The sequence below is a fragment of the Kogia breviceps genome, chromosome 1 (genome assembly GCF_026419965.1).
Source record: "Kogia breviceps isolate mKogBre1 chromosome 1, mKogBre1 haplotype 1, whole genome shotgun sequence".
NCBI classification, from domain to species: domain Eukaryota; kingdom Metazoa; phylum Chordata; class Mammalia; order Artiodactyla; family Physeteridae; genus Kogia; species Kogia breviceps.
In genome coordinates this window covers 80,334,685-80,358,340 of record NC_081310.1, presented here as the reverse complement: position 1 = coordinate 80,358,340, position 23,656 = coordinate 80,334,685, and the positions used below count along the sequence as shown (strand labels likewise).

The following is a 23,656-nucleotide window of genomic DNA, read 5'->3' as shown; positions in this document are numbered from 1 at the left end:
CTCCATTCAGAGGCAGCCCAAGATTGTGTCCCCATTGTGTTTATCCCAAATCTAGTGTAAGACTGTGGCATGGAGTGGGCTGGGCCTGGAGGTTGGGGGGTTGTGGCTGCAGGGACTGAGGTGGCTGCACTGCCACCTGAGATCTGGGCTGCCTCTGTGGCAGACCTCACCCAGGACCTGTCTGCCCCAGATCTAGTGCTGAGCTGGAAGACAAACCACTGCGTACTCCTAAGCATGCTCACAATGGCCGTTGCAGCCCCAGCTGGACCACACCCCAGGCCCTCTGGGCTGTTTCTGCCTAGCTAGATCATATCCTCTCCCAGGGCCTGTCTGCTCAAGATTCATTGCTTGGCCCTTGCACACTCCTGTTGTGCCACCATGGACACACACTAATGTTTGCTGCATTTACACCTGTTGCTCTGAGCCCTTGCTGACTATGGCATCTGAGGCTACTCCTAGATCACACCCCAGATTTCCTAGTCTGTCTCTGCATGACTAGATCTAGTCTCTGGCAGGATTTTGTGCCAGGTTGTGGTGTGGAGTGAGTGGGGCCAGGGCATTTGCCCCTTTGGACTGGGAAATACAGCAAGGGGACTGCTCCCAGTGCAACACTCTCTGCACTGATTGTCAGCGAGCCAGCATGCACTGCTGGTGAGTAAAGTCTAGTCTTCTCCAACCCTTCTGTCTCAGCAGATTTCCCAAGAGGCAAGGGGGCCTGGCCACTCCATGCAGGACCCCAGGACTGGGATGCCCATATTGTGACTTGACCTGCTCACTCCCCAGGGCAAGGGTCTACCCTTGTGGACCTTCTCCTTGCAGATCCCACCAAGGAGCCCAGGTGCTGACCCAAGTCTTCTTTTTTTTCCTTTCCTACCCAATTAATTACATGTAGATCTTTCTTGCAGCTTTGTTTTACAGGAGTTCTGCCACTTTTCAAGGAGAAGTGCTCCACATGTAGATGTATTTTTGATATGTCTGTTGGGGAGAGGAGCTCCACATCCACCTACTCCACCATTTTGATTCTGCTTTGGACAGTTAGCTTTTTAATGACAGTCTCTCTTTCCTATTTTTACACACTCACCCTGAGGACTGGTATAGAAATTAGAAACTAAGCAGGTGAAGAAAACTTTATTTCTTTATACATATTTTGCTTTAATAGCCACCAAAAAGACTGTTTCATTTCCTCCCACTGACCCTATCCACCAGTTATGTTAGCCTTCAACATATCGCTATAGCAACATATATAAATATATATCATACATTTATACACACACACATTCTAAAGCACTGTGAAGACACAGACTAGGCTCTAGCAACTGGGAGTTGCTCACATGTCACTTAAAAATGATCACTGATCTGCTTTACACAAGACTTTCAATGGGCTTGGTGTGGCCATTAGTCCCTAGTTCCCAGAGAGAAGTTGGGATGACAAAATGGGACAGCATATTTAGAGTAAGGTCAGTACACATTTTGGAGATCATAATAGAATAGAAATAGGAGGTCTAGGCTAAGCACTAGATGGCATCTGGGAATCACTGCTCTCACCACGTGGATTCAAATAACTCAGGTGTTGCAGTGTAGACCAATCCCCAGCCTGACTGTGACCCAGCTCGCTGGCCCAGGTTAGGTCTGCCAACACTGTCCTGCAGGGTGCCACTGCTCACTCCTGTGCTTTTAGATCTGCCGTGGAGCTCCAGTGTGGGGACCATATGCTCCATGACTAGGAAGCAGGTCCTATTTCCCCTGAGTTGACCCTCGGAGGATGAGGTGAGAAATGTGCTGTTGCCGGTTCCCAAGCCCCTGGGGTGTTCAGAAGCAGTGCCACAAGGTATTCTACAAACTATTCCTGTTTTGCTTAGTGCTGGGTCCAGTGGACCTTGGCTGGTTATTCCTCAACTGCAGGAGAGGCCCTCTGCCTTTCGCCCTGCCCCACCAGGCCACATCTCTGACTCCTCCCAGACCCTCCAGCAGGTGTGGAGGAGTGAGACCCAGATCCTCCTCAGCAGACTGGGAGCTGCAAAGAAGGGGGGCAGGCCCATCCTCCCTGCTGTTTTAAGGACCTCTGGTGGCTTCGCTTCTTGCTTGGCTCCTGGAAGGCAAGGGTCACAGGACTGGAGTGCATGGCAGAGCCCTTAGGGATTTCACCTGCAGATGAAAATAACACAAAGAGTCCATTATCAGGCCCTGCTGGTGGCTAACTGAGGCTGGAGAGAGTGCTGAGTGGTGACAGAAGCCAGGAGCACGCTGAGAGCCTGTCACGAGGATGAGCTGAGGGGATGCGCTGAGGTCTGGAGGAGCAACTGGGGCCACCAGGTTCGAGGAAAAGCTTCCCACCACCTCCCGTGGTCATATCTCTGCTCAAAGCCACTGCACACCAGGTGGCCGGATCCTACCACTCCCTCTTCAGGGGCCAGTTCACTCTCCAATTCACTGTGGAGCAAAAGGATGGCTTCTGTGATTTCCCAGGAAAAGAAGTGCTTAGTATGAAACAGGCATATATAGAAGCAGCCTGTTGTAGGAAGGAGAGAACATTTTGCAGGGACGTCCCCCTGTTAAATTTATGTTCTGTTTACTTGATGAGGAGGGGGAGGGGCCAGGTCAGCAGGGACCTCAGAGATCATCTAACTGTAATGCCCCCTCTTACAGATGAGGGTCAGCAGGCCCCAGAGACTGGGGCCAGCCAAAGCCACTCAGCCACTTAGTGACAAGGCTGGGATTAGGTCCCAGGCTTGGGGCCTTTCCAGTGGCCTAGGGGAAGTGGGAAGGATACTTCCAAACTGGGGAAGCCAGCAGGTATGAGAGGCTGTTGGGTTACCTTTGCTGAGGCAGGAATAAGGTTTTACAGAGGCAATCTTGTAAGTGTTCTTCTAAAAAGGCTCAGGAAAGAGAGGAATCATCAGAGAAAAACAGAAGAAATTAGCAAAACAAACAAACAAACAAAACAGAGTTAAATTATGGCCCAACCCATTTTCATACTGTGGGGTCAACACTCTCTTAGGTTACAATTTAGGAACATTCCTAGGAATGTGCTTAATTGCTTATGGCAAAGCTTTAAAGTCCAAGGTAAAAGGTTTAGTTTTTGATTTTTAGGCCATTTCTAAGACCTCAAGTTTTTCATCAAAGTGGTTGCTAGAGAATGTGTTAGTGTTTTAAATAAAAGTAGAGAAGGTCTGCCATAGAGATAATATCTTTCCCTTTAAGTTTCAGTTTTTACTTATTACCAAATTCTCTTTCAGATCAATAAGACCTAAGGATTTTCTTTTGTGTTGTTGCTTAAAGAAAAAGAGATATCAAAATCAAACTGCTGTTTTCAGCCCAATAGTGTGCAGTGAAATCAACTTATTAGGTTGCATCTTTCAATTATTTTTTCTTATAATGTTATAGGAAACCCCAGAACACATGACTGGCCTCAGGATCCCTTTACTGAAAGCTCCTTCAGAGGCAGACCCCATATGTCCTCTGACCTCGAGAATCAACTGAACTGCATTTCTCCCCACTCCTGACCTGGCATAAAGGAGACAGAATTGGAGTAAGGAGAGAAGATGATGACAAAGTAAGGGTCAACCGAGAGGTCAGGGGAGGTTGCTGATTGGGGTGGAGGGCTGATGAGGATGGAATCTAGAGGGATGCTCCTGAGGACCTGAGCTCCCACAGATGGACCAGACATCTCCTCCTGGAAGGTCAGAGCAGGTCAAGGATCACCTGCACACTCTGACGACAGATGGTGAAAAGTCTGGGGCGGGCTCTATGGCTCCGAGTGGTGCAGTAGTTTCCTTACCTCCAAATTCGTCCTTGCCTTCTTCAAAACATCGTGTGTCCTGCTCACTGAAACAAGAAAGCAGCCCCCAAGGCAGAAATTACCAGTGGGCCCACGCTTGCATTGGGTTTGTGTTCTAAAGCTTGTCTTTCTGGACACTCAGCTCAGGGTCCCCTGCTGTGCCCCGACCCTGTGTCCCCTCCTCTGCCTCCACGATTACTGATGGCACAGGATGTTTAGAGACGTCACATCAGTCTTCCCCGTCCCCTAACCTCTCTGGTGTCTGTGCACTCACAGCACAGGTGGCTACCCAGAAGGATCCCCATTTTCTGTCCCATTCCCGGGCTGGGGGCACCCACACTGGCTGAAGATAAACTGTTCCATGCTCTCCTTCTGCTGGTTGGCGACCTTCAGATGCTCAGCTGTGCTCCGAAGGAGACTCTCCTGTTTGGACAGTTTGGTTCTCAGTTCCAGAAGCTCCCTTTTCATGCACTCTCCCTGGGAAGAAAAACAGGCTCTCTGTCAATGGTCAGAAGGCCTAAAGCACCCTGTGTTTTATGGCTCTTTCCAACTCCAAAGAGGATTCTACAATCTTCACAAGTATTTTTGGAGCCGATTTCCCTCATTAAAGCCTCTCAATCCCTCCAGCAGGTGATGGCTCAGGATGGGCCATGAGCTGGCAACACTGAGGACCTGGAAGCCCCCGTGCAGATTAGCACAGGGTACACTCCTGTTGCTGCAGAGAACCTGACTCCAGGCCACACTGAAACTCCCAGCTGTGAACAAGAGCTCAGATTTCATGCTGACATAGTTATATCACTTGGGCTTCACAAGTAAGACTTGGTCGTTAGGCATTTTATGCCTGGATATCACGCCTGGGGAGACGGGGCTGGCCTGAGACAGTAAGTTTGTAAATATATCTGCCAACCACAAGATGGCAAAATGCTCCCTCCTTGGAATTAACATAATTGGGGCCCCTAAAGTGTCAGTGATCTTAGTCTGGAGTTGGAACCCCTGGGAGGGATCCTGAAACCTGCCTATCCAAGGTCAACAACCAAAAAGCAGTCTGAGATCTGAGAGCTCCTGGGGGAGGCTGATTCTCCCCAGGCCTGACCCTGAGACGCAGATGTAAGTGATTTTCTGGGATTCCAGGGGGTGGCTACAAGAGGCTGGGTGACTCCTGGTGACATTCTGTGATCCTGCCTGACTATGTGGAGCTGGAGGTGGTTGTGGGCTAGGATGGGAAAGGAGATGTTGATGTTTTAACATGGCCCTGAACTTCAGCGCAGCCAGACTTCAGAAAGTTAAAGAAATGGCACATTTAGGGGTTACCAGGGCTCTCGTGTCTCTGCCTCCTCCATGTCCTTTCCTTCTGCTCTTTGAGTACTTATCCTGGGGGTCAGGGCTGGGGGGAGAGGGGATGGAGTCAGAGCTGCACTGAAAGCAGCCACCGCGGAGGAGAGGTCTCCCTCCACGGACGCCCCCCTCAGGTCCCCTTTGTCCCAGCTGCCCATTAGGCTCCTGATCTTCAGGATCTGCTGGCCAAGGAGGCAGAAGGATATTTGGGGGCAGAACCAGTAGGGGATGCTGGCTTCTTACCACTTTGCTGTCCAGCGCAGGGCCGTGAGAGCTTGGCAAGGCTGCTCGCCAGAACATGGTGAGGAGGGAGGCTGACTCCTCCAGTCGGTGGTGAAGGGCGTTGGTGCTGTTCCTGAGCTCGTGGATGCCTTCACTGCCTATCACCTGGGAAAAGGGGGAGGTAGCCATGGGCATCTCCGGGGCTGAGAGATCACTTTTTTTTTTTTTTTCTGAGCATAGGCCTCAGCTTCCTTTGTGGGTGAGGCATAGACACAGGCCTGCTTAAACCTGTGAAATCCTTTTCTAACCTGGAAGCCACGGTTCTCTGACCTCAGCAGGGACCTCTCGATTTGCAAGAATTCATTTGACTCCGGCTTTCCCCACACTCTTTAGCTTCTAGTCCTGCTTCATGCTCCAAAGTCTAAGGTCCCTATTTTTGCACTGGCCCCCCTTGTCCTTCCATATATCACATCTTATGCTTCAAATGGGCTGCACCACTTGTAGCTCGAAGGACTGAGGTACCGCTCCCTTTACCTGTCATGTTCTCCCCCGAGAACTTACATATCCCCTGTTGGCACACCCCCCCCCCCCCCCGCTTGAACCTGTTACTTTCCTTGCCTGGGATAACAGCCAATTCTCGGTTCATGCCCTCACACCCAGAGCACTTGTAACCTTGTGCCTGGAGCCCCTGGTTATATTTATTTATTCAGGTGTGGGCATCCCTCTCTACTGTGGGGGCCCCTGGGGGCAGGGCTGTCCCTGCATGCTTGTGCATCTCCAGTAGCTCAGACAGCATAGCAGCTAGCACCTGGATCTATCCCTGGGAAAGGGCTCTGTGAAGCCTTGCTGCTTGCTCTCCCCCCTTGCTCAGTGTGAGCAGAGAAATTCCATGGCTGCCACCCTCCTCACCCCTTCCACATATTTGGACCATATGGACACAGATTCTCATTTTCCAGCCAACTGGTTAAGTGATTTTATTCTGCCCACAGATGGTCATATGCCAGCATGACTTTAGCAGATAATAAGCTACCAAAGGGTACTCAGTACAGCATTGTGTGTATGTTGATGCTTAATGTGCTCTACTGATGAGGACGGCAATGCTGCACATGCTTTTCTGTGGTTCTGAGGGGAAATAGCAAGTCAGCTACATCTGGAACAGAGCAGAGCTTGTAGTGAAATTAGCAGATGAAGATAAAAGGCCTAGCTGGATATAAATGGAAGATGTATCCTCAGCTGATGGGAGATGTGGAACAGGAAAAAAAAAAAAATAGAGGGAGAAGAAGCTAAAATCAGAAGAAGAAAGGGCCTAAGGAAAAGTTGTACCTAAGAGCTAAAACGTGATTACCTCTGTGCCTGGAGCTTCAAGGCCAGGGAAGTTGCATGTTGATCTCATGAGCGATGCTATCTTCTTGACCAGCAGTCTGCCCTCCCCAATCTGCTGTCTTAGGGCACTGTAGTCATCAATGTGGCCAATGACATGGCGGCCATGCTTATTGGCAAAGGAGCCATCAGTAGCATCACCCTCCAGCTTGGGAGGGTTCTTCATTACTGGAGAAGCATCCAAACCCAGCTCTGAAGAATAAAACCACAATAACACAGAATCTACTGTTATTCATAATCATCCTCAGTTCAATCCAAAATGGACATCAAATAGTGAAAGAGGCCAGAAACAAGAATGACAATCTTGGAAAGTACAAGTGTGAAGTCCATAGGTATTCTGGCTTCTATATTTTTATGATCTTTCTTACATCATCTCATAATGATAAAATTGCCAGGAGGCAAATTTTATCCTCATTGACAAATGAAATATTCAGGACAAATTTAAAAAATTTTCAATTTGGGGGTTGAGAAGACACAGACAAGGAAATTAAGCTGGATACAGAGAGCACTTTCAAGAAGGAAGAGATTATAGTGCAATGAAGAAATACCAGAGCAATAGGAAAACCACAGGAGGATGAATAATGACAAAAAAGGCAGCCACAGGAGGTGGAATGAGTAGGGCTAAAGGCCGTGGGACATGCAGAGAAAAATCTCTAAATTCAGATAATGTGCATATAGAGAACCAAAGGTTACTTGCTTCAGTCATTTTCCATCATTAGACCCTGAATCCTGTAGTTGCCCTATTTACCATTTGTCCTATTGAAGGTTGTGGTCTCTGAGCCATGAGCAGTGGAAGAAGAGCTGGGGAAGACCAGAATTGGAGAATTCATGCCCACATCCCGAACTGGAGGGGAGGCAATTGAATCTAGGGAGTAAAGATAGCCACAACTTTAGGAACCCTGGAATATACTGCTCCCGAAACACATGCACAGCCTATCTTCACTACTGGAGATCTAAGGCAACATGACTCTCCTCTTACATAATCATCGTCCATGTACCACAGTCAAAACCAGTGGCAAACACACCACTTAATTTGGAGCAAGATATTCCTGTAATTGAATGCTATTCCATGAGAAAGCAACTTCTAGTTTGAAAAATTATTAGATATATTTTCCTAACCCTTGATTTGAATATAATATTGTATGCAGTGTGTCTAATACAATGCTTTTTTTTTTTTTTTTTTTTGTGGTACGCGGGCCTCTCACTGTTGTGGTCTCTCCCGTTGCGGAGCACAGGCTCAGTGGCCATGGCTCATGGGCCCAGCTGCTCTGCGGCATGTGGGATCTTCCAGGACTGGGGCACGAACCCGTGTCCCCTGCATCGGTAGGCGGATAATACAATGCTTTTTAACTAAATATAAATATGTATAAATATATGTAGTATATATGTTAAAAATATTTGATCAAAGAATGAATGGATTTATGGGCGATTAAACTCAGCACTCTAATCACCATTCTGATGAGTCAGTGCTGTAAAATATGTAGTAGTATAAGAAAGAGACATACTAGAAAGCATGTAGTATTATAAGAAGAATAGGAGCCATAAGCCTTGGTGACTTTGAGATGCCCTACTGGAGACCAGGCAGCAATCCTCCAGGGGAGGAATTGGAAAATATCACGAAGAGATAGAAATGACCCTGCTCAGGCAAATGTGGCTTAGAACCTGCTTTCCACCTCAGGCCTCTGTGCTGTATGATGAGAAGGAGGAGTGACTGAGCCAGTTCAGATGAGTCCTGGCTGGTGCTGTGGGGAGGCTCTGAGAGGGGAAAGCATAAGAGGAAAGAGAAGCAACACTGAGACAGAGCATAGTGAGGTGGGAGGAACACAGAGAGCAGATCAAAACTTCTGCTTCGAATCTTGGGTTGGCCTCTTAACTCCTGTAAACCTTAGCATGTCCGTTAATTGTCTCAGTGCCTACGTTTTCTCATGTAAAATACAGAGATAGTAAGATCTACCCTAGCTCTGATGAAATTATTTGAAAATTTATTTGAAAACGTGGTAAATTTTAAAGCACTCTGCAAATATAAAGAATAGGCATTAATACATACAGCTGTTAACTGTTGAGCACTTATTGCATCAGGCACTTGTAAATTATATCACTTAATGCTCCATATAACTATGCACAGTGTTTATTATTATCCTCATGTTAAAGATGAGGAAACTAAGGCTTAAATACCTGAGGAGTTTAAACACAAGGCAAACAACATATAAGTGTCAAACTCAGAATCTGGAGCCAGATCTGACCCTAAATCCTGTGCTCTCAAGGCACTGTATTGAAGCATCTTCGATTTTACCCTGACCTTAAGGAGCATGGAAGAGGCGAGATTGTCCCTTCCACCGCAGACATCCTGGGGACCTCCCCATTGGCTGAGGGCTTCCTGATTCCCTTTTCCTTCCTACCTTGGAAGAGCAGCTGCTTGTTTCCAGGGTCAGTGTTGGTGGGGAATTTCTGGTTAACAGAGGAGGGGCTGAGGCTGGTTTTGCTGGCACCACCATCCAACTGCTGCTCGAGCTGTAGTCGCAGACAGTTGTTCACCTGAATGCTCTGCTCCAGCTGCCCTCTCAAAGCTTGGATCTCTGCCACCAGTTGGCTCAAGTCACTGCTCAAAGGGGCTTGGTGACAGGCATCCCAGGTGTAAGCTGAAAGTAGAGAGAGGACGGAGGGTCTGGTGGCACTGAACCAAGTATTTCCAAGCATTTGTCAGAACACTCCTCTGACGTTCCTTTCTGCCAAGGACCCCACTGTAATTTCAGGGTCCCAGGAACACACCTGTGATGGATATGTCACTTTTCCTATGCAGGGCCTGGTGCACACTGAGATGGCATACACTCCAGCATGGAGTTCACCTGGAGGCTCAAATGACCCTCGTCCATCAAGAGGGCATTTAATTGGCAGATAAGTCAAGCCTATTATTTCACCTTATTAACGTCAGTCCTGCAGGCTAGACAGCAGGGTCTTCCAGGGCAGGAGATCAATACTGAACTAGAGAAGGGGAGGGGCTAAGGGAGAAGGATATGTGATGACCTTCACATTCAGGAATCAAAGGGAGAGGAGGAGGAAGGCATCAGGGCTTTGGGCAGCATGTAAGAATGGGAGAGGGGTACCACAGACCAGGGATCATAACTAACTGGGCTTCTCAATTTCTTCTAGTTTTTTTTAACCTCCACTCACCATTCATAGCCTGTTTCTATGTACTGGGGGAAGAAGAGATCTAAGAAATATTCTACAAGACCACAATTGCTCATCTAAAAACGTTGAAGCCAAATGTAGTTAAAAAGATAGAATTCGTTTTGGTTTTTAGCAAGGGTATATGATGCATATACCATATAATAATGCACCCAGTTGCATCAGGGCCACAGGCCTTAACCAAACACAATATTTCTGCAATGAGCTATATGAATATTCTCACTAAATGGGATAAATGAAGAGGAGTGCAGGACAAGATGGCAGAGTAGAAGGACTTGAGCTCACCTCCTCTCATGAAAACACCAAAATCACAACTAATTGCTGAACAACCATCAACAAAAAACACTGGAACTTACAAAAAAGATATTCTGCATCCAAAGACAAAGAAGAAGCCACAAGGAGATGGTAGGAGGGGTGCTTCCATGATATAATCAAATCCCATACCCACTTCCACAAACTGGAAAATAATTATATTGCAGAGGTCCTCCCACAGGAGTGAGAGTTCTGAGCCCCATGTCAGGCTCCCCAGCCTGGGGTACTGTAATAGGGAGGAGGAGCTACCAGAGCATTTGGTTTTGAAGGCCAGTGGGGTTTGAGTGTAGGATCTCCACAGGACTGTGAAAAACAGAGACTCCAGTTTTAGAGACTGCAAAATGGTTTCATGAGCACTGGGACTCAGGGCAAAGCAATGACTCCATAGGAGCCTGGGCTAGACCTACCTGCAGGTCTTGGAGGGTCTCCTGAGGAGGCAGGAGTCAGCTGTGGCTCACTGTGGGGACAAGAACACTGGTGGTGGAGGCCCCAGGGAATATTCAACAGCATGAGCTCTCCTAGAGGTTGCCATTTTGGCACTGAGACCTGGCCCCACCCAACAGCCTGCAGGCTCCAATGCTGGGATGTCTCAGGCCAAACAACCAACAGGGTGGGAACACAGCACCACCCTTCAGCAGACAGGCTGCATAAAGTCATCCAGAGTCCACTGCTGCCTCTAAACATACCCCATGACTTGGCCCTGCCCACAGAAGGACAAGACCCAACTCCACCCACAAGTGGGCAGGCACCAGTCACTCCCACCAGGAAGCCTGCACAAGCCCCTGGACCAACCTCACCCACCAGGGGGCAGACATCAGAAGCAAGAAGAACTACAATCCTGAAGCCTGTGGAAAGGAGATGACAAACACAGAAAGTGAGACAAAATGAGAAAGCAGAGAAATATGTTCCACACGAAGGAACAAGATAAAACCCCAGAAGAACAACTAAGTGAAGTGGAGACAGGCAATCTACCTGAAAAAGAATTCAGAGTAATGATAGTAAAGATGATTCAAAATCACACAAAAAGAATGCAGGCACAGATTGAGAAGACAGAAATGTTTAACAAAGACCTAGAAGAACTAAAGAACAAACAAACAGAGTTGAACAATACAATAACTGAAATGAAAAATACACTAGAAGGAATCAATAGCAGAATAAATGAGGCAGAAGAAGAGATAAATGAGCTGGAAGACAGAATGGTGGAAATCACTGCTGTGGAACAGGATAAAGAAAAATGAATGAAAAGAAATGAGGACACTTTAAGAGACCTCTGCGACAACATTAAATGCACCAACATTCACATTATAGGGGTCCCAGAAGGAAAAGAGAGAGAGAGAAAGGGCCTGAGAAAATACTTGAAGAGATAATAGCTGAAAATTCCCTAACATAGGAAAGAAAACAGTCAGCCAAGTCCAGGATGAGCAGAGAGTCCCATAGAGGATAAACCAAAGGAGGGACATGCCGAGACACATGAATCAAATGGACAAAAATTAAAGACAAAGAAAAAAATATTAAAAGCAATAAGGGAAGAGCAACAAATAACATACAAGAGAATCACCATAAGGTTATCAGATGATTTTTGATCAGAAACTCTGCAGGCCAGAATGGAGTGGCAGAATATATTTTAAATGATGAAAGGGGAAAACGTACAACCAAGAATACTCTACCCAGCAAGGCTCTCATTCAGATTTGATGGAGAAATCAAAAGCTTTACAGACAAATGAAAGCTAAGAGAATTTAGCACCACCAAACCAGCTTTACAACAAATGCTAAAGGAATTTCTCTAGGCCAAAAAGAAAAGGCCACAATGAGAAACAAGAAAATTATGAACGGGAAAGCTCACTGGTAAATCAAACATACTGTAAAGGTAGGAAATCATCCACACTCTACTGTGATATCAAAACCAGCAATTGTGAGAAGAGGAGAGTACAGATGCAGGATATTGGAAATGCATTTGAAAGTAAGAGACTAGCAACTTAAAAATATCTTGTGTGTGTGTGTGTATATATATATATATAGACTGCTATCTCAAAATTTCATGGTAACTGCAAACCAAAAATCTACAGTTGATACATGCACACACACAAAAAATCAATCCAAACACAACACTAAAGATAATCATCGGGGGGGAGCAAGAAGATGGCGGAAGAGTAAGACGCGGGGATCACCTTCCTCCTCACAGATACATCAGAAATACATCTACACGTGGAACTTCTCCTATAGAACACCCACCGAATGCTGGCAGAAGACCTCAGAACTCCCAAGAGGCAAGAAACTCCCCACGTACCTGGGTAGGGCAAAAGAAAAAAGAATAAACAGAGACAAAAGAATAGGGACGGGACCTGCACCAGTGGGAGGGAGCCGTGAAGGAGGAAAGGTTCCCACACACTAGGAGCCCCTTCGCGGGCAGAGACTGCAGGTGGCGGAGGGGGAAGCTCCGGAGCCGCGGAGGAGAGCGCAGCAACAGGGTGCGGAGGGCAAAGCGGAGAGATTCCCTCAGAGGATCGGTGCCGATCAGCACTCACCAGCCTGAGAGGCTTGTCTGCTCACCCTCCGGAGCGGGTGGGGCTGGGAGTTGAGCCTCGGGCAGATCCCAGGGAAAGGTCTGGAGTTGGCAGAGTGAAAACAGCCTGAAGGGGTTAGTGCACCACGGCTGGCCGGGAGGGAGGTCGGGAGAAGTCTGGAGCTGCGGAAGAGGCAAGAGACCTTTTCTTCCCTCTTTACCTCCTGCTGCGCGAGGAGAGGGGTTTAAGCGCGCCGCTTAAAGGAGCTCCAGAAACGGGCGCGGAGCTGCCGAAGAGACAAGAGACTTTTTCTTGCCTCTTTGCTTCCTGGGGCGTGAGGAAAGGGGATTAAGGGCACCGCATAAAGGAGCTCCAGAAACGGGCGCGAGCTGCGGCTGTCGGCGCAGACAGCAGAGACGGGTGTGGGACGCTAGGGTTGCTACTGCCACCACCAAGAGGCCTGTGTGCGAGCACAGGTCACTCTCCACACCACCCCTCCTGGGAGCCTGTGCAGCCCGCCACCGCCAGTGTCCCGGGATCCTGGGACTGCTTCCCCGGGAGAACGCACGGTGCGCCTCGGGCTGGTGCAGCATCACGCCGGCCTCTGCCACCACGGACTCGCCCCACATCCATGCCCCCCTCCCCCGCCTGAGTGAGCCAGAGACCACGAATCAGCTACTCCATTAACCCCGCCCTGTCTGAGCGAAGGGCAGATGCCCTCGGACAACCTACGCACAGAGGCGGGGCCAAGTCCAAAGCTGAACCTCAGGAGCTGTGCGAACAAAGAGAGGGGGAGGTCTCTCCCAGCAGCCTCAGAAGCAGCTGGTTAAAGCTCCACAGTCAACTTGAAGTGCCCTGCATCTGTGGAAAACCTGAATAGACAGCGAAATATCCCAAGTTGAGGAGGTGGACTTTGGGAGCAAGATATACTATTATTTTCCCCTTTTTTCTTTTTGTGAGTGTGTATGTGAGTGCTGCTGTGTGAGATTTTGTCTGTATAGCTTTATTTTCACCATTTGTCCTAGGGTTAGAGAGACCCATTTTTTTTCTTTAATAGAAATTTTTCTTCTTAATAATTATTTTTTTATTTTAATAACTGTATTTTACCCTACTTTATTTTGTCTTCTCCCCTTTCTTTCTTCCTTTCTTCCCTCCTTTCTTTCCTATTTCCCTCCTTCCTTCTTTCCTTCCTTCCTTTATTCCCTCCTTCCTTTCTTCCTCCCTCCCTTCCTTTCTTTATTCCCTCCTTCCTTCCTCCCTTCCTTTCTTCCTCCCTCCCTTCCTTTCTCCCTTCCTTCCCTCCCTTCCCCCTTCCTTCCTTCCTTTCTTGCCTTTCTATTTTTTTCTCCCTTTTATTTTGAGCTGTGTGGATTAAAGGCTCTTGGCACTCCAGCCAGGTGTCAAGGCTATGTCTCTGAGGTGGGAGAACCAACCTCAGGACACTGGTCCACAAGAGACCTCTCAGCTCCACATAATATCAAATGGCAAAAATCTCCCAGAGATCTCCATCTCAACACCAAGACCCAGCTTCACTCAAGGACCAGCAACGAACAGTGCTGGACACCCTATACCCAACAAAGAGCAAGACAGGGCTACAGCCCCATCCATTAGCAGAGAGGCCGCCTAAAATCATAATAAGGCTACCAACATCCCCATACACACCACCAGACGTGGACCTGCCCACCAGAAAGACAAGATCCAGCCTCATCCACCAGAACAGAGGCACTAGTCCCCCCAACCAGGAAACCTGCTCAACCCACTGAACCAACCTCAACCACTGGGGACAGCCACCAAAAACAGATAGAACTACGAACCTGCAGCCTACAAAAAGGAGACCCCAAACACAGTAAGATAAGCAAAATGGGAAGACAGAAAAACACACAGCAGATGAAGGAGCAAGATTAAAACACACCAGACCTAACAAATGAAGAGGTAATAGCCAGTCTACCTGAAAAAGAATTCAGAATAATGATAGTAAAGATGATTCAAAATCTTGGAAATAGAATAGACAAATTGCAAGAAACAGTTAACAAGGACCTAGAAGAAATAAAGAGGAAGCAAATAACGATGAGCAACACAATAAATGAAATGAAAAATACTCTAGATGGGATCAGTAGCAGAATAACTGAGGCAGAAAGACGGATAAGTGACCTGGAAGATAAAATAGTGGAAATAACTACTGCAGAGCAGAAGAAAGAAAAAAGAATGAAAAGAACTGAGGACAGTCTCAGAGATCTCTGGGACAACATTAAATGCACCAACATTCAGATTATAGGGGTCCCAGAAGAAGAAGAGAAAAAGAAAGGGACTGAGAAAATAGTTGAAGAGATTATAGTTGAAAACTTCCCTAATATAGGAAAGGAAATAGTCAATCAAGTCCAGGAAGCACAGAGAGTCCCATACAGGATAAACCCAAGGATAAACACGCCAAGACACATGATAATCAAACTGTCAAAAATTAAATACAAAGAAAACATATTAAAAGCAGCAAGGGAAAAACAACAAATAACACACAAGGGAATCCCCATAAGGTTAACATCTGATCTTTCAGCAGAAACTCTACAAGCCAGAAGGGAGTGGCAGGACATATTTAAAGTGATGAAGGAAAAAAACCTATAACCAAGATTACTCTACCCAGCAAGGATCTCATTCAGATTTGATGGAGAAATTAAAACCTTTACAGACAAGCAAAAGCTGAGAGAGTTCAGCACCACCAAACCAGCTTTACAGCAAATGCTAAAGGAACTTCTCTAAGGAAGAAACATAAGAGAAGGAAAAGACCTACAAGAACAACCCGAAACAATTAAGTAAATGGTAATAGGAATGCACATATCAATAATTACCTTAAATGTAAATGGATTAAATGCTCCCACCAAAAGACACAGACTGGCTGAATGGATACAAAAACAGGACCCATATATATGCTGTCTACAAGAGACCCACTTCAGACCTAGGGATACTTACAGGCTGAAAGTGAGGGGATGGAAAAAGATATTCCATGCAAATGGAAATCAGAAGAAAGCTGGAGTAGCAATTCTCATATCAGACAAAATAGACTTTCAAATAAAAACCATTACAACAGCCAAAGAAGCACACTACATAATGATCAAGGGATCGATCCATGAAGAAGATATAACAATTGTAAACATTTATGCACCCAGCATAGGAGCACCTCAATACATAAGGCAAATACTAACAGCCATAAAAGGGGAAATCAACAGTAACACAATCATAGTAGGGGACTTTAACACCCCACTGTCACCAATGGACAGATCTTCCAAAATGAAAATAAATAAGGAAACACAAGCTTTAAATGATACATTATACAAGATGGATTTACTTGATATTTATAGGACATTCCATCCAAAAACAACAGAATACACATTTTTCTCAAGTGCCCATGGAACATTCTCCAGGATAGATCATATACTGGGTCACAAATCTAGCCTTGGCAAATTTAAGAAAATTGAAATCATATCAAGTATCTTTTCTGACCACAATGCTATGAGACTAGATATCAATTACAGGAAAAGATCTGTAAAAAATACAAACACATGGAGGCTAAACAATACACTACTTAATAATGAAGTGATCACTGAAGAAATCAAAGAGGAAATCAAAAAGTACTTAGAAACAAATGACAATGGAGACACGACGACCCAAAACCTATGGGATAGAGCAAAAGCAGTTCTAAGAGGGAAGTTTATAGCAATACAATCATACCTTAAGAAACAGGAAGCATCTCGAATAAACAACCTAACTTTGCACCTAAACCAATTAGAGAAGGAAGAACAAAAAAACCCCAAATTTAGCAGAAGGAAAGAAATCATAAAGATCAGATCAGAAATAAATGAAAAAGAAATGAAGGAAATAATAGCAAAGATCAATAAAAGTAAAAGCTGGTTCTTTGAGAAGATAAATAAAATTGATAAGCCATTAGCCAGACTCATCAAGAAAAAAAGGGAGAAGACTCAAATCAATAGAATTAGAAATGAAAAAGGAGATGTAACAACTGACTCTGCAGAAATATAAAAGATTATTAGAGATTACTACAAGCAACTCTATGCCAATAAAATGGACAACCTGGAAGAAATGGACAAATTCTTAGAAATGCACCACCTGCCAAGAGTGAACCAGGAAGAAATAGAAAATATGAACAGACCAATCACAAGCACTGAAATTGAAACTGTGATTCAAAATCTTCCAACAAACAAAAGCCCAGGACCAGATGGCTTCACGGGCGAATTCTATCAAACATTTAGAGAAGAGCTAACACCTATCCTTCTCAAACTCTTCCAAAAGATAGCAGAGGGAGGAACACTCCCAAACTCATTCTATGAGGCCACCATCACCCTGATACCAAAACCAGACAAAGACGTCACAAAGAAAGAAAACTACAGGCCAATATCACTGATGAACATAGATGCAAAAATCCTCAACAAAATACTAGCAAACAGAATCCAACAGCACATTAAAAGGATCATACACCATGATCAAGTGGGGTGTATTCCAGGAATGCAATGGTTCTTCAATATACGCAAATCAATCAACGTGATACACCATATCAACAAACTGAAGGAGAAAAACCATATGATCATCTCAATACATGCAGAGAAAGCTTTTGACAAAATTCAACATCCATTTATGATAAAAACCCTGCAGAAAGTAGGCATAGAGGGAACTTTCCTCAACATAATAAAGGCCATATATGACAAACCCACAGCCAGCATTGTTCTCAATGGTGAAAAACTGAAACCATTTCCACTAAGATCAAGAACAAGACAAGGTTGCCCACTCTCACCACTCTTATTCAACCTAGTTTTGGAAGTTCTAGCCACAGCAATCAGAGAAAATAAAGAAATAAAAGGAATCCAAATTGGAAAAGAAGAAGTAAAGCTGTCACTGTTTGCAGATGACATGATACTATACATAGAGAATACTAAGGATGCTACCAGAAAACTACTAGAGCTAATCAATGAATTTGGTAAAGTAGCAGGATACAAAATTAATGCACAGAAATCTCTTGCATTCTTATACACTAACGATGAAAAATCCGAGAGGGAAATTAAGAAAACACCCCCATTTACCATTGCAACAAAAAGAATAAAATATCTAGGAATAAACCTACCTAAGGAGACAAAAGACTTGTATGCAGAAAACTATAAGACACTGATGAAAGAAATTAAAGATGATACAAATAGGTGGAGAAATATACCATGTTCTTGGATTGGAAGAATCAACATTGTGAAAATGACTATACTGCCCAGAGCAATCTACAGATTCAATGCAATCCCTATCAAATTACCACTGGCATTTTTTACAGAACTAGAACAAAAAATTTCACAATTTGTATGGAAACACAAAAGACCCCGATAGCCAAAGCAATATTGAGAATGAAAAATGGAGCTGGAGGAATGAGGCTCCCTGACTTCAGACTATACTACAAGGCCACAGTAATCAAGAAAGTATGGTACTGGCACAAAAACAGAAATATACATCAATGGAACAGGATAGAAAGCCCAGAGATAAACCCACACACATATGGTCACCTTATCTTTGATAAAGGAGGGAAGGATATACAGTGGAGAAAAGACATCCTCTTCAATAAGTGGTGCTGGGAAAACTGGACAGCTACCTGTAGAAGTATGAAATTAGAACACTCCCTAACACCACACACAAAAATAAACTCAAAATGGGTTAAAGACCTAAATGTAAGGCCAGACACTATCAAACTCTTTGAGGAAAACATAGGCAGAACACTCTATGACATAAACCACAGCAAGATCCTTGTTGACCCATCTCCTAGAGAAATGGAAATAAAAACAAAAATAAACAAATGGGATCTAATGAAACTTAAAAGCTTTTGCACAGCAAAGTATACCATAAACAAGACTAAAAGACAACCCTCAGAATGGGAGAAAATATTTGCAAATGAAGCAACTGACAAAGGATTAATCTCCAAAATTTATAAGCAACTCATGCAGCTCAATAACAAAAAAACAAACAACCCAATCCAAAAATGGGCAGAAGAACTAAATAGACATTTCTCCAAAGAAGATATACAGATTGCCAACAAACACATGGAAGAATGCTCAACATCATTAATCATTAGAGAAATGCAAATCAAAACTACAATGAGATATCACCTCACACCGGTCAGATTGGCCATCATCAAAAACTCTAGAAACAATAAATGCTGGAGAGGGTGTGGAGAAAAGGGAACCCTCTTGCACTGCTGGTGGGAATGTAAATTGATACAGCCACTATGGAGAACAGTACGGAGGTTCCTTACAAAACTACAAATAGAACTACCATATGACCCCGCAATCCCACTACTAGGCATATACCCTGAGAAAACCATAATTCAAAAAGAGTCATGTACCAAAATGTTTATTGCAGCTCTATTTACGATAGCCAGGACATGGAAGCAACCTAAATGTCCATCAACAGATGAATGGATAAAGAAGATGTGGCACATATATACAATGGAATATTACTCAGCCATAAAAAGAAATGAAACTGAGTTATTTGTAATGAGGTGGATAGACCTGGAGTCTGTCATACAGAGTGAAGTAAGTCAGAAGGAGAACAACAAATACCTTATGCTAACACATATATATGGATTCTAAGAAAAAAAATGTCATGAAGAGATTAATGGTAGGACTGGAATAAAACACAGACCTACTAGAGCATGGACTTGAGGATATGGGGAGGGGGAAGGGTAAGCTGTGATGATGTGAGAGAGTGACAGGGACATATACACACTACCAAAAGTAAATTATATAGCTAGTGGGAAGCTGCAGCATAGCACAGGTAGTTCACCTCTGTGCTTTGTGACCACCTAGAGGGGTGGGATAGGGAGGGTGGGAGGGAGGGTGACGCAAGAGGGAAGAGATATGGGAACGTCTGTACATGTATAACTGATTCACTTTGTTGTAAAGAGAAACTAACACACTATTGTAAAACAGTTATACTCAAATAAAGATGTTTAAAAAAAAAAGGTAATCATCAAATCACAAGAGATGAGAACAAAAGAGGAAGGGAAGAAAAAAGACCTGCAAAAACAAATCCAAAACAATTAACAAAACTGCAATAAGAATATACATATCAGTAATTACCTTAAATGTAAATGGATTAAATACTCCAACCAAAAGACACAGACTGGCTGAAATGATACAAAAACAAGATCCATATATATGCTGTCTACAAGAGGCCCACTTCAGATCTAGGGACATATACTGACTAAAAGTGAGGGGATGGAAAAAGATATTCCATGCAAATGGAATGAAAAGAAAGCTGGAGTAGCAATACTCATATCAGACAAAATAGATTTTAAAACAAAGACTAAAAGAAGGACACTGCATAATGACCAAAAGATCAATCCAAGAAGATATAACAATTGTACATATATATGCACCCTACATAGGAGTACCTCAATATATAAGGTAAATGCTAACAGCCATAAAAGGAAAAATCAACAGTAACACAATAATAGTGGGGGACTTTAACACCCCACTTACATCAATGGACAGATCATCCAGACAGAAAATCAATAAGGAAACATAGGCCTTCAATGACACATTAGACCAAATGGAATTGATATTTATAGAGTATTCCATCTAAAAGCAGCAGAATACACATTCTTCTCAATTGCACATGCAACATTCTCCAGAATTGACCATACAGTGAGCCAGAAAGCATACCTTGATAAATTTAAGAAAATTGAAATCATATCAAGCATCTTTTCCAATCACAACACTATGATATTAGAAATCAACTACAAGAAAAAAAATAAACTAAAAAAACACAAACATGTGGAGGCAAAACAATATGCTTCTAAACAACCAATGGATCATTGAAGAAATCAAAGAGGAAGGTAAAAAAAAAAACAAACCTAGAAACAAATGAAAATGAAAACGTGATGATCGAAAACCTATGGGATGCAGCAAAAGCAGTTCTAAGAGGGAAGTTTACAGCAGTACAGTCTTACCTCAGGAAACAAGAAAAATACCAAATAAAAAACCTAACCTTACACCTAAAGCAACCAGAGAAAGAAGATCAAACAAAACCCAAAGATAGCAGAAGGAAAAAAAATCATAAAGATCAGAGCAGAAATAAATGAAATAGAGACAAAGAAATCAATAGAAAAGATAAATTAAACCAAAAGCTGGTTATTTGAAAAGATAAACAATATTGAAAAACCTTTAGCCAGAATCACCAAGAAGAAAAGGGAGAAGGCTCAAATCACTAAAATTAGAAATGAAAAAGAGGTTACAATGGACACCACAGAAATATAAAGGATCATAAGGGACTACTACAAGCAACTATATGCCAATAAAATGGACAACCTAGAAGAAATGGACAAATTCTTAGAAAGGTACAATCTCCCAAAACTGAACCAAAAAGAAATAGAAAATATGGATAGACCAATCACAATTACTGAAATTGAAACTGATTAAAACACTTCCAACAAACAAAAGTCCAGGACCAGATGGCTTCAGAGTGAAATTCTATCAAATCTTTAGAGAAGAGTTAACACCTATCCTTCTGAAACTATTGCAAAATATTGCAGAGAAAGGAACACTCCCAAACTCATTCTATGAGGCCACCACCACCCTGATACCAAAAGCAGACAAAGATACCACACGCAAAAAAATTACAGGCCAATATCACTGATGAACATAGACACAAAAATCCTCACACAAAATAATTCTAGAAAACCGAATCCAACAAAACACTAAAAGGATCATACACCACAATCAAGTGGGATTTAACCCAGGGCTGCAAGGATTTTTCAATATCTGTGAATCAATTGGTGTGATAAACCACATTAACAAATTGAAGAATAAAAACCATATGATCAGGCTTCCCTGGTGGCACAGTGGTTGAGAGTCTGCCTGCTGATGCAGGGGACACGGGTTCATGCCCCTGTCCTGGATAATCCCACATGCCGTGGAGCGGCTGGGCCTGTGAGCCATGGCGACTGAGCCTGCGCGTCCGGAGCCTGTGCTCCACAACGGGAGAGGCCACAACAGTGAGAGGCCCACTTACTGCAAAAAAAAAAAAAAAAAAAAAAAAACCCAACAACAAAAAAACATATGATCATCTCAATAGAGGCAGAAAAAGCTTTTGACAAAATCCATCACCCATTTATGATAAAAACTCTCCAGAAAGTGGCACAGAGAGAACTTACCTCAACATAACAAAGGCCATATTTGACAAACCCACAGCTAACATTATACTCAATGGTGTGAAGCTGACACCATTTCCTCTAAAATCAGGAGCAAGACAAGTATGTCCACTCTCGCCATTTTTAGTCAACATAGTTTTGGAAGTCCTAGCCACGGGAATCAGAGACAAAAAAGAAATAAAAGGAAGCCAACTTGGAAAAGAAAAAGTAAAACTGTCACTTTTTGTAGATAACATGATTCTACACATAGAAAATCCTAAAGATACTACCAGAAAGTTCCTAGAGCTCATCAATGTATTTGGTAAAGTTGCAGGATACAAAATTAATACACAGAAATCTCTTGCGTTTCTATACACTAACAACAAAATATCAGAAAGAGAAATTAAGGAAACAATCCCATGTACCATCACATCAAAAAGAATAAAATACCTAGGTATAAACCTACCTAAGGAGGCAAAAGACCTGTACTCTGAAATCTATGATGCTGATGAAAGAAATCAAAGATGACACAGACAGATCAAAAGATATACCATGTTCTTGGATGGGAAGAATCAATATTGTCAAAATGCTACACTACCCAAGGCAATCTACAGATTCGGTGCAATCCCTATCAAATTACCAATGGAATTTTTTTGCAGATCTAGAACAAAAAGTCTTAAAATTTGTATGGAAACACAAAAGACTCCAAATAGCCAAAGCAATCTTAAGAAAGAAAAACAAAGCTGGAGGAATCAGGCTCCCTAACTTGAGACTATAATACAAAGCTACAGTAATCAAAACAGTATGGTACTGGCACAAAAACAGACTTATAGATCAATGGAACAGGATAGAAATCCCAGATATAAATCTATGCACCTATTGTCAATCAACAACAAAGGAGGCAAGCCTACACAATGGATAAAAGGTAGTTTCTTCAATAAGTGCTGCTAGGAAAACTGGATAGCTACATGTAAATGAATGAAATTAGAACATCCCCTAACCATACACAAAAATAAACTCAAAATGGATTGAAGATCTAAATGTAAGACCAGATACTATAAAACTCTTAGAGAAAAACACAGGCAGAACACTCTTTGACATAAATTGCAGCAATATCTTTTTGGATCCACCTCCTAGACTGATGAAATAAAACCCCAAATAAAGATATGGGACCTAATTAAACTTAAAAGCTTTTACACAGAAAAGGAGACCATAAACAAAATGAAAAGACAACCCACAGAATGGGAAAAAAATATTTGCAATCACTGTGACTGACAAGGGATTAATCTTCAAAATATACGAATAGCTGATACAATTCAATATCAAAAAACAAAACCACCCAAGCAAAAAATGGGCAAAAGATCTAAATAGACATTTCTCCAAAGAAGACATACAGATGGCCAAAAAGCACATGAAAAGATGCTCAACACTGCTAATTATTAGAGAAATACAAGTCGAAACTACAATGAGGTATCCCCTTACACTGGTCAGAATGTCCATCATCAAAAAATCTACAAACAGTAAATGCAGGAGATGGTGTGGAGAAAAGGGAACCCTCCTACACTGTCGGTGGGAATGTAAATTGGTATAGCCACTATGGAGAACAGTATGGAGGTTCCTTAAAAAACTAAAAACAGAGTTATCATATGATCCACCAATCTCACTCCTGAGCATATACCCTGAGGAAACCATAATTCAAAAAGAGTTATGGGGCTTTCCTGGTGGCGCAGTGGTTGGGAGTCCACCTGCTGATGCAGGGGACGCGGATTC

At 43.5% G+C, this 23,656-nt stretch overlaps 1 protein-coding gene across 50 annotated transcripts in view; it reads right to left on the bottom strand.

Annotated features, from left to right (window-relative positions):
• Positions 1-1,109: 1,109 nt before the first annotated feature.
• Positions 1,110-23,656, bottom strand: part of LOC131761076 (myomegalin) — a 223,919-nt gene continuing 201,372 nt past the window's right edge. For 11 of the 50 annotated variants that reach the window (XM_059071456.2, XM_067034347.1, XM_059071546.2 and 8 more), the window contains 8 exons: positions 9,115-9,354; positions 7,464-7,580; positions 6,681-6,907; positions 5,357-5,500; positions 4,117-4,255; positions 3,779-3,825; positions 2,816-2,867; positions 1,110-2,145 (listed from right to left, as the gene is read on the bottom strand). In XM_059071456.2, the coding sequence (XP_058927439.2) occupies positions 2,000-2,145; positions 2,816-2,867; positions 3,779-3,825; positions 4,117-4,255; positions 5,357-5,500; positions 6,681-6,907; positions 7,464-7,580; positions 9,115-9,354 (1,112 nt within the window). In that variant the 3' untranslated portion in view covers positions 1,110-1,999. Of the gene's footprint in view, positions 2,146-2,815; positions 2,877-3,778; positions 3,826-4,116; positions 4,256-5,356; positions 5,501-6,680; positions 6,908-7,463; positions 7,581-9,114; positions 9,355-23,656 lie in introns of all 50 variants that reach the window. The other 39 variants (XM_067034321.1, XM_067034418.1, XM_067034325.1 and 36 more) reach the window with 12 other exon arrangements.